The 11,315-nt window shown below is 52.6% G+C and overlaps 1 protein-coding gene across 1 annotated transcript; it reads right to left on the bottom strand.

The window, feature by feature from the left end:
- Positions 1-255: 255 nt before the first annotated feature.
- On the bottom strand, positions 256-5,585 carry LOC122366347 (protein tincar-like). The gene is made up of 2 exons (XM_043338525.1): positions 5,231-5,585; positions 256-1,418 (listed from the first exon to the last, which is right to left on the bottom strand). The coding sequence occupies exons 1-2, from the start codon at positions 5,511-5,513 to the stop codon at positions 256-258; spliced, it is 1,446 nt and encodes a 481-aa protein (XP_043194460.1). The 5' UTR covers positions 5,514-5,585.
- Positions 5,586-11,315: the final 5,730 nt, after the last annotated feature.

Here is an 11,315-nt window from a genome sequence, read left to right on the forward strand (position 1 = left end):
ACGCATTAATGCATACTGAACATCAATTATACCAGTTGAGTTTGAGTTCAACGAGCGAGCCACATTGAGCCGAGCCGGCAAAGCCACGGAGCTAATAAAAATTACTGTGGCTTGTCTTCTTTTACCTATACCTACTATACAGTAGTGAATGAAACGAATGATGCCAAGTGTTAAACGGAATAGTCCTTCATTCACAAATAACATCAGGCTCCTACAGTCACCTACTCTTTGTCAGTTCCCTGTGGTTGCGCCGACTCACCGTTTGTGTTTGCTCTCGGCGGCGGGCTGCGGCCGGCGCTGGCTGCTCCAGCCGGCCACCTCCGACTCCGGAGACGGCTGCGGCCTCGGCAGGCTCGGCTTGTGCCAGTACACCTCCTCCTGCTCCCAGCGCTGGCGGCGGCCCTGCACGTGGCCGCGCACCAGCTCGCTGATGTTGTGCCGCACGGCCGGGTCTGCCACGGCGGCCACGCGGCCAGCGCTGACCACCAGCAGCGGCGCCGGCTGGCCGTCGGCCCGGTCGGCGGCCGCGCGCCGCTGGCACACCTCCACCTCGTGCACCAGCTTGATCTGCTCGGCGGAGCGCAGGTGGGCGCGGCCCAGCACCACGCGCAGCTTGAACGTCCAGCGGTGTTTGACGGAGAGCAGCAGCCACAGCAGCACCCAAAGCAGCAGGTGGAGCACCAGCGCGGCGCAGCAGACCAGCGCGGCGCTGCCGCGGCCGGCGCGCGTCACCAGCGCCAGGTCGTGCACCAGCGGCCCCTGGCAGCCGGCGGCGGCGGCCAGCAGCAGCAGCGCCGCGCAGTGGGACGCGTACCCGAGCGCCGGCCGGCGGGCGGGCACCTCCAGCTCGTAGCGCTGTCGCTGGCGCACCAGGTACAGTCGGTACTTGTGGTAACCGTACAGATAGAGTACGGACGTGGAGGCCAGCAGCAGCGCCGCCGTCAGCAGGTAGAGCGCCGCCGTGGTCGGTTTGTCGAGCAGCAGGTGGCGCCGCGCGCCGCTCAGCTCACCCGAGCCCACCGCGTGCAGCCGGTACAGCACGGCGAACCCCTCCCAGGCGGCCAGGCTCACCGCCGCCGTGACCACGTTGTGCGCCGAGAACAGCAGGCCGAAGCACTTGTTGCCGCTCCAGAAGCAGCTGGCGTACTGCAGGCCGAAGACGAGCAGTGCGCAGGCGTAGTTGACGAGCTCGCCGCCGGGCGCGCTGGCCGGGCCGAACTGGCGCGCGATCTCGCCGGCCGCCCGGCGCGAGTCGGCCGCGTCCGCCGGCGCCGACACGGACGCCCACGCCGCCGCCGTTGGGGACGATGAGGATGAAGGTGGTGCTACGAACGACCTGTTATCGGTCGGAGTGAAGACTAGCGTGGGTTGACTGCCCGCGCCCAGCAGGTGGTCCAGAGTGCCCGACCAGACTCGATCTGAAACAGAAGGGTCGGTGAGGGTTAACGCGAATTCGTGTTTGATTAGGATCAGGGGTGTAATTTTATATCTGTTTGTGGGGGCAGATGCACCCACAATCCTGAATTATGCCCCCACAATGATGAAAATGCACTCACAAGTCTTTTACAAAGCTAAAAGCGTCCTTTCAAGAGCACGGCGCCCTTCGCATGCTCTAGCGGCGTCCTCCTGACCGTCTGGCGTTCCTGGATAATCTAGCGTTTATAATCACTCGGCGCCCTTCTGGGAGAATGGCGCCCTTTTGACAGCACCGCGCCATTCTCAACGGCGCCCTCCTGACCGTCTCGCGCCCTTATGTCTCTGTCCACCGAGCATCCCTCGACTGTGTGGCGCCCTTCTAGGAGAATGACGCCCTTTCCATGGTCTCACGGCGCGCTCGTCACCGTCTGGCGCCCCTATACGTCCCAACCAACTTAGCATTACTGACTCTGCCGCGCCCTTCTGGCCTCCAGCGCCCTTGGACCACGTAGCGTTTTCAATTCAATTACTCGGCGCCCTTCTAAGAGAATGGCGCCCTTTTCATGGTCTCACGGCGCCTTCATAACCGTCTGGCGCCCCTCCTACTGGATGGCGCCCCTCTACATTTTTTAACGCCTTCCGGTCACTTAACTCTTTTAACCGTGTAGGTATTTACATAGTCAGACATGTCACTTAAAGCGCCCTTCGGCTAGCAATGTTATCAAATTCGGTGTAATTTAGGCTCCCACATTAAGAATATCCATTGCGCCCCAAAACGGCCTGGCGCCCCTACAGCTGGGCACCCACAATCATTTTAGGAAAATTACATCACTGATTAGGATGATGTGGTGTTACAATGAATCAAATGACTTATATTTAGAGATTTGTCACCTAGGTAAAGCTTATCATGACTCAGACTCCCAATACGTTGCCTAGCCCGGGCCGGGCCGGGCCGGGCCGCTATTGATGATTTTTTTTTTCAATTTAGTACCAATGTGTTGAATACGCGGATTATGGACCGATGAATGAATTCCAACATTCATCGTTTGAATTAGCGGACTTAAGTTTGTCCGCATAACCTAACATGATCCGTAGTCCAAGGGCGCACACAGGGGGGGGGGGGGGGCACACGGGCCCGTGCCCCTCCCATTGGAACTGGGGGTGGGAAGGGGGGGCATTAAAGGCTGTCTAAGCTAGACCGCCTCAATGATCCTTAAATGGGCCCCTAATCTGTAAAACGTTAAAGACCGTCTAAAAATGAGCCGAAATAATGATAAAAAGACCGGGAGACATCTTCTAAATAAAAAGACATCTCGGACCCCAGCAGGCCCATATGAGTCCATGCCATGCCCAGTAGCGCAGTCAGAGAGGGGAGGTGATAGAGGTAAAATTACGACGACCCTCAAAAGGCCTCAAAGGGCCCTCAGTTGGCGTGGGGCCTAGGACTCTTCGGCATGGGGGCCCAGTTTGCAGGTCGTGCCACCCCCATTCAAAAATCATGTGCAGGGGCTCCGCCACAGGGGGGTACGCGGGGGTCCGGAGCCCCCCCCCCAATAATTTACCTGGGGTACAGTACCCCCCCCCCCATATTCCGAATACCTATCAGCTTGTTTTCGCGTACCTAAGAATGACTAAATCATTCACAGAATGTGTTGAATAATTTAGAACGTGTTGACAGTCGCAAAGCTAAGGGATTTAGGATCTAGAAATGTAGGGAACCCTTAAAATGTTGTGACACACGAATTGCTCAACACTCGCCGACCTTTATGTACCTACCTACGTGAGTTTATTCTACCATTTTGTTATTACTATGCATGCGTTAAAGATTGCTAGGATTAGCTAAGCATGCTAGAATTGGGCTATAATTTCGTGAGAGTGGTCCAGCTTGCAAGACACCTCCTAAACATATGAATACCCGCCCCCAAAAAAGAACTTCTAATCGATCTGAGAATCCTCTTTCCATGTGAGGTCAGCCGATAGTGTTGGGGGGGGGGGGGGTCCAAGCCGGTCATTCGAGCACCATACTAGTCTAAGCAGCCTCACACCGTTCTGAGGTAATCTGCAATAATCTGCACAGGGTTCTGAATGCAGGTTGGTTGGTAGAGATAGGACATCTACAAGTCACAACTCTTACAGGATCCCCATAACCTGACCTTTGATTCAAGGGCAGCATTTTGATATCCATTTTCAGGTCAAGGTAGGTCACACCCTGATCACAGAGACTGAGTGTCAGTCTTTAAGGACCCCATACTGCTATATGAGGGCAGGGTTTTCAAATCCTTACGACTCCCAAAGCCCTGCGCTTTCCTTTAACTACGGCCTTGGAGGACCCGACTCTGGCCTAAGAGCCTACATAAATATTTGAGCGCCTATGAAGGTCCCTGAATTCCTAAGCCCATGCAAGTCACTGAGAGCCTAATGCGCTGTCTGATGGCTAACACCGCCCTTGGAGCGCGAAACAGCGGCCTCCATTCCTCAAGAACGTTGATTTGAGAGGCCACCATGTCGGTGTCAATGGGCTCCGCTTCTCGGTTTTCGATTCCTTGTGCAAATTGAACCTTGGTTTTTCGGATTGAAGCAAAATTCTCCCGATAAAATTATTAAGTTTTCTTTGAACTCTAGATAAAACGGAAATTTTTCATCGATTTCGGGAGCTGCAGGGGGGGGGGGGTGAATTCGCCTATTATGCCCACCATGGATCCGCCAGCGAGGTTTTATGTTTTGGGTCGGACCCCCCCCCAATCCCAAAACCGTGGCGGAGCCCATGATCATGTGTGCTTGCCTGATCCCGGATCCGTACCACTCACTGACATCAACAGGCAGTGATTGTTTCCACCGAGCGCCGACCATGCCCGTCACTCGTCAGGAGTCGGATGTATCGAGCGCTGGAACGACTCGAATTCGGGCTCTCATAGCTGGAAATCCGATGCTCCAGCCTCCAGGTAGTTACATACCAAGTAAATACTGAGCAATGGATGGACCGAACACATTGAACAGGGAATGGAAACGCCAATTAAGTTTCTCATGTGTGACAATTAACACCTTCCACCTTCGGTACCCGTAAGGCCTTGTCAGGCAGGGCTTACGCACTGGTATCGTTTTTACAAACCTGGTCAGGTTAGTCCCGATCCCTACCAATAACTGAAGAGCATTTTAACATTCATACAGCACTGCAGAGCAAGAATGACTTTGGCATCCTTAAGTTGACCATGAGAGCCCAACCAATGAATTTCAAGAAGTGATCCCGTGGGCTTACGGCTCACGAGCCTAACGAGCGTTCGTGTTGGCTGAACGCCGAGAGCTGGTAACTGAATGCATGCTGTGCCGCAATGCGTGCTTGTATTGCGGGCTAGTCTACCTTCCGGTGCCGAACAAATGCCACTAACCGAGTGCGGCGGCGGATGGCTTACGTACTGCCGTCTGTCCCAGGGGCATTTAAGCATAGGTAGGCGAGGGAAGTGGATTAAAAGATTAGGAAACCTTACTCAGTATTTAAGTTCTATCCACCGAACGGTTTTTTTTCTGCGCATTGATTCCGTAAACGTTTCCATTGTTTGCGACCGCACCCGTGACGTTTCTCAAGCATTACATTCTGCCCTAGAGTTGGATGTGCTGACTGCTGAGAATAAGGGAGGCATTAGGCAAGCAGAGAGAACGAAAGGCTTAATGTTGTGCTGATAAGGATGATTCCAAAATATCTTGTAATGACCACCTAAATCCGAAACCTACTTTTTAATGGTACACTACTAACGACATATTCACATTATTACTTTCCGCAACAACTGTCAGTTCTTTATCACCGTTCATCTCTCACCTGAGTCCAAATAGCCGGCGTCGATCAGTTTGGCCTCCAGGATGAGTCGCGGCAGCAGCAGGAACATGGCCGTGACCAGGTGCAGGAAGGCGGCCGTGGGCCCGCCGTGCACCCAGGCGCGCCGCAGCCACGTGTCGGCCCACACGGCGCCGCTCGTGTCGCGCGAGCACGCCGTCACGTGCGCGCCCAGCCGGACGCCGTCGTTGGCCAGGTTACCCATGCGGAAGCAGCTGGCGGCCAGCAGGAAGGGGAGCAGCACCACGGCGCCGCCCACCAGCGCCATGTACGAGTTCAGCTCCCAGAAGGGCCGCTCACCGCCGCGCCACGCCAGCCGCGTGCACGTGAGGAAGCGCGTGCCGGCCTGGTAGACGAGGTAGCAGGTGCCGGCGAGCACGGCCGCGCCGTACCAGACCGACCAGAGGCTGGTGGTGTGACACCGACAGCAGGGCCGGCGCGGCGGCGTGGTCTCCGCCTCCGCCGCCGCCCCCGCCGCCGCCGCGTCAGGCGCGCCGGCGTCCGACGCCGACTCAGACATGGCAGCACGCGAATCTGTGGGGAGAGATTGGGCGGCTCACGCGATGCAGCACTCGTGGCACGTGACGCGCCGCACGTAATTCGACACAGCCGATTGCTGACACGCAAGAACACTTATAGCCCTACAATAAGGAGATTTATAATCTGAGTGTGTTCTTATAGACCTTACAAACGCTTCCATACTTGGCTCGTGTTATCATGATAAGTTAACCACTTTTAGGATCGAAGTGCATCAGCCGTTTTTCGTCTAATTGTTGTCGGATGTCGTCCTAATTAGTCCCACACAGATAAGCTGCGTCGTACCATTTAGCATCGTTTAACGGTTTATTTGCTTCTATACTATGTATTTCTACATGCCCATTCCCTTTAAAAGCATTTTTCTTCCTTTCTTTCATCACAGGGCCATAACTATGATAAACGGCTGAAGCGCTCATTCATGGTCTTTGTGCGACACTGAGTAAATTTATCCATCCCGGTTAATCTGAGTAAAAGTGAGTTCAACGTTCTTGGTCCATTGTTCTAGCGGCGTTGCGGGCGTTGACGGTGCTCGTAAACAGGGCAGATGTGCCAAACGGGCTGGAGCGGGCGCGCTGACGCACTCGTTCAGGGCGTTGGCCGGCAGTAAATGCCGCAGATGTAATGGGGCTGTGATGTAGGTGTCGGCTCTGAGCGGATTATGCACTGCGCCGTGCGCGCGTGAGCTTCTCTTGCCCGTGGATATAAAGAATCTGACGAATGGGAAATGCATTGCATAAAATATCTAGGATTTCTCAGACACAAACATTTTGAACGGGTAAGGGAATGACTTATGTAATAACTATGTGCATTGTGCATGCGGGGTGAATTATCTTGAAATACTAGACGTACGAAACTACATATACTTACCTATGCAAAGGGTGTAGAATGTGGAAATGTGTAGAAGATGGTTTCCATCCATCAATCGCCAGTCTACCTCACGATGCGACCATCAGGTGTGTACTTTAATGATATTATACACTGTTGCAGAACATATTTTTCCCTGAAAACGACTTATATCCAGGCTACAAAAATGTGTTGAACGTTTCTCAATCATGAAATTCAGCCAAAGTGGGAACTTTCCAGATCCGTCCTCCTCGTGAACGAAGAGTCAAAAAGAGATGGAGAGGCGGCAATCGTTGGCGCTTATAGTATTTACCTATTATTCAAGTATACCTACTTTCTATTTGAGGAAAAAATGGAACCAGTTGTGACATTCGTCATTTTCCTTGGCCAGTGGCGCGGGAACTTCTTCCAGACTGGGGGGGCTGAACCATAATAGAAATCAACCTAGGGTACCCCCAAATCTAGTTTTCTCACCGGTTTTAGGCCACTTATTTTTCAGACCTTGGCCTTTTCAACAACAAAAAAAAAAACGAAAATATTTTCAAAAAGTGAGGTATTCCGTCTCAGCTGAGTGAAGAAACTACCGTTTTGGCAACCTGGAGTAAAGGTTTTAATCTGCCAAATGAGTTGCCGAGCCAGTGAAATAGGTGGATTTTTCACTTACATGCTTTCTTCCTTTGTGACCCACAACCCCTAATTTGGGGAGGACAAGCTGCCCAACGGTTCCTGGCCTCATGAAACGTTGTGGGGCACCGCCCCCACGGCCGCAGAGTTGTGGGGGCAAGCTTCCCCCACTGCCCCCTCCCCCGGTTCCCACGCCTATGTATGAATCTATGAAATTATGTTGGTAGATTTCCGATTTCGATTCCTCCAGCTGGGGGGGGGCTCAAATACATTACGAGCCCCCCCCCCAGCCAAAAAGCTGGGGGGGGGGGCTCAGCCCCCTCTAGCCCCCCCGGTTCCCGCGCCACTGTCCTTGGCTTTCACTTCGAAAAGTATATATGTACACTAGTAGGGGAGACCCGGGAGGTATGGGCCGGTTTTTTGAAAAGGCATTTTTCTTCCAGTGGGCAGTGGCTAGACCCGGTTTTCACTGTGTGTACGTGAAATTGACTTTCGCCTGCAACGTGTGCCTGATATTAGGCATCTGAGAGCAACCATTTTGTCTCGAGATAACTTTCAAGAAATCATGTGCTTTTTCGATCCATCAAAATACACCGGGAGGCATGGGCCATGCCTCGGGAGGTATGGGCCGGTGCCATGTTTCATATTCTTTTCTCGACAATGAGAATAATACTCGTAGCTGGTTTCTACCTTGATCTCTCTTTGAGCCTATAGGAACGGCATAAGCGGGCAACAGCTTACCTACTTCATGGAGGTCACTTGGGCCCATATGTATTTTGGTAAAGTCAATCATGCACCATGAAATAAAATCAATAATATTTTTCTGTTTGAATGAAATTTGAAGTTAAATTTTCGACCATGCGCGACAAAAATAAAACTTGTTGACGGGGACATTCAATGAAAGCATCTTTTTTATTTCTTTAGGATCAACGGGGTGGGTGGCCCGAACCTCCCGGTTAGGACGCCAGAATGAGCGTAGCATCTCAGCTCATAATCTTGCAAGAAAGCTTAAAATTGTCTATACAGTCTTAATTTGCATGCTTTAAACTAAATGTTAGCGATGGTCTGACATCATAAAGCGAGCCTGGTTCAAATTTATCACGAATTTTCTGTATGTACCGTATTTTACTCGAAGAGGGCAAAAACGCTTCATCACCGCTCATTGCCAAAGAAGACTAAGGAAGATTTTAAAAATCACGTGGGTTGTATAATGGAATGGCTGCTAGCAGTTAAAGGGACCCTCCCACCTTCAAAAAAGTTAATGAATTGGCATGAAAGTGATGTCGCTCGGTTCAGAAAGAGCAAAAACGAATATCTACCAAATTTCATCGAAAAATATTCACCGGTTTTCAAGATATTAGACTTTTACTTTTGTTTACTTTTTGGGATCTCCGCTGTTCCTAGCGACTTTATTTGAAAGTGCGGCATTTGTTGCGCGCAAAGCAGCATATACCACCGCGTGCTACAAAACGTTTTAGTCAAACATTTAACGGACGTTCGAAAGCCTGATGACGTCATCAGATTCCCGTAATGGTTAAGAGATAGGGACCACGCTGGTCCCACCCTGCAAGTAAAGGGAAGAAATTTCTTGAACACCATAAAGCTGCGGGGGTCGCGACCAGGATAAATGGTGGTTTCTGAGCCTGGCCGCAAACTTGGCTATCTCAACTCAAAACTAATGTTAAGGTGGGAGGGTCCCTTTAACGCCGTCAAATGTGTAAAAATACGCAACACTTCTTCAAAACTGCGATGGCCCATACCTCCAGGGAGCCCATACCTCCCGGGTCTCGCCTACTACCTACCTATATATATATATATATATATATATATATATATATATATATATATATATATATATATATATATATATACAAACCCGAGCCACAGCAGCCGCGGTATTCGTAATCACATTTAGGTAATACGGTTTTCTTTGAACGGAGGTGTAACGACACGTAAAAGGAACACTGTGATACCTATTGATTTCCTTTGCCATAGGTACGTCAGATTTCAGACCCGTCAATCTGACGCGTCTTTCTGTCTGGCTGGCTTCATGATGGTCATGCTATCAACGAATTATGTGGCGTGACGGCACACTAAACCGTGCGGAAAATCGCCCCTCCCCTCGACATGAGAAACTATCCGAGCGAGACCAATCGCCAGGACCTCTGCACGCGCCGAGTGCATCCGCGACCCACAGCGAGACCGCGCGTCCCGCGGCACTCGCCGGCAGGCCCCATGGCGCCTGTCCAGCACGCTGGTCGGCCCGCACGCCGCCACTCTGTCCTTACCGTGATCGCTCGATCGATCGCTGCCGGGCGTCCCACGACTGGGCCGCCGCGCCGGCTACCACGCTGCCGGCGAGCGCATGGCACCGCGGCGCTCCGGCTCACGAGAGAGCTCCGCCTGCCGAACGGTCATCCCACTGCACAGACACACACCGCCGCGGGGCACACTCTTAGCGCGTCACAGAGCCCCGGGGCCGCAGATCGACCGTGCGTCGTCTCTCCGCCGCGCGTCGGCACCGACCATGTGTCGGCGCTGCAGCCGGTCGGCCGACACAGACCGCCCGTCGGCCGACGACGCATGCGCCCACCGATCGGGAGCGGCCGGTGGCGCCGGAGGGGGGGGGGGGTGAATCGCCCCGGGGACCGTCGACCCGTCCGTCAGAGCGGGCCGGGCGGGCCGAGTCGGCGCCGCTGTTGTCGGCCGTGAGTATCGACTAGCGACGATGGTGGTCGTGAGCCGGGCGCGCTGGTGCACCGTAACAGACAGCGGGCCGCGGCGTGGGAGGCGCGGGCTCGATACCGGGGCTGGGGTGAACGGGGAGGGTGAATTGAAGATGGATCGAATCATCGGTGGATTGGTGGAGGGCATCCTTGCAGCGTTTAACCATGCATGGGCATCGCTGATTTGGCCTGGACAATATCATGTTGATGCCCTCACTGTGGAGTGCTGCCACTGTGGGGGGGGCAGAGTTGACTGGCATGGGCCAACACAGAAGTAGCAAGCCGCACGCGATAGACAGCAGCGATTCTTCTTGCTGTCGAGCAAAATGAGCTCCTAGCAACGGGCGAACTCGGCACTTCTTCAGGAATTTAAAATGGGAAATATGGCTCTTTGTTCGAACGAATCCATAGTGCATGATTTATATAAGGCCATAAAATAATTCCGATTGCCAATTTAAGATGAGTTAGGTACTGAGCAGTCAACAATTCATCTTCTAATTATTTTAATATGACTGAATATATGTATGAGTGGCCATTGTTCCTAATTCGGAATTCGGTAACTTATTAGCGATACGAAGTGCTTTAGCAAGGTGCTTAGCCAGCTACAACATTTGTACCTATATTTAGCTATGATGGCACCCAAATATCTACTAATCTGATGTGAATTGTGAGTGCAGCTCTCGCGAGCGGAAATAGACTTGAGCCGTTTTTGCGGCGTTATTCCTCCGCCCGTCCATTTTCGAATGGGTAGGCTGTGCCGCAGCACAGTAGTGTTATGCGGTGCAGTATATCGTCTACCAACGCCAGTGATTCATACGAGACCGCCTCGCACCGCGGACGACGAATGTTACCGAGCAACCGAGAGTGACCCTGTGGTCGTGAATAACTGGGCTTGACGAAACTGGTGGTAACTGACTGGCTGACCACCGAGAACTGGTACGCGCTCGCCAGCCGATGTTTGTCGTTCTATGCACATTGCTATCTCTGTTACGGTTTGTTTGACCGTGGCCGCCCGTCTGGTAAGAGGGCCATCGTGTTACGCTGCTGCTGCGTGGGGTTAGTCAGTGCCACTGGCACAGGTCCCACACGGCCCCAGAGCGACTTCACAGATTGAACAGTGCCAATTTCATCGCATTAGATCATGGCGAAACGGTTCGAAGAATTGACGTAACACATCCAACATAATTTTAATGTAGCATAACTTTGAGCATGCACTGAGCTCTAAGCTGAAGCAAAAGGTGGAATGCGTGTACAGCCCTCAGCAGACTGCGTGGTAGGTATTCTTTTTTCGACAAAACCGATAATAACTCAAAGGTTATGCTATCACTCAGTCGGAACTC

Source organism: Amphibalanus amphitrite, unplaced genomic scaffold, assembly GCF_019059575.1.
Source record: "Amphibalanus amphitrite isolate SeventyFive unplaced genomic scaffold, NRLGWU_Aamphi_draft 000798F_arrow, whole genome shotgun sequence".
Lineage (NCBI taxonomy): Eukaryota > Metazoa > Arthropoda > Thecostraca > Balanomorpha > Balanidae > Amphibalanus > Amphibalanus amphitrite.

Excerpts from the sequence above, each read along its gene's own strand:
- LOC122366347 (XM_043338525.1), bottom strand. The coding sequence starts at position 5,513 with ATGGCGCTGGTGGGCGGCGCCGTGGTGCTGCTCCCCTTCCTGCTGGCC. Across the intron at positions 1,419-5,230 it reads CGCCGGCTATTTGGACTCAG|ATCGAGTCTGGTCGGGCACT; the intron begins GTGAGAGATGAA and ends CTTCTGTTTCAG.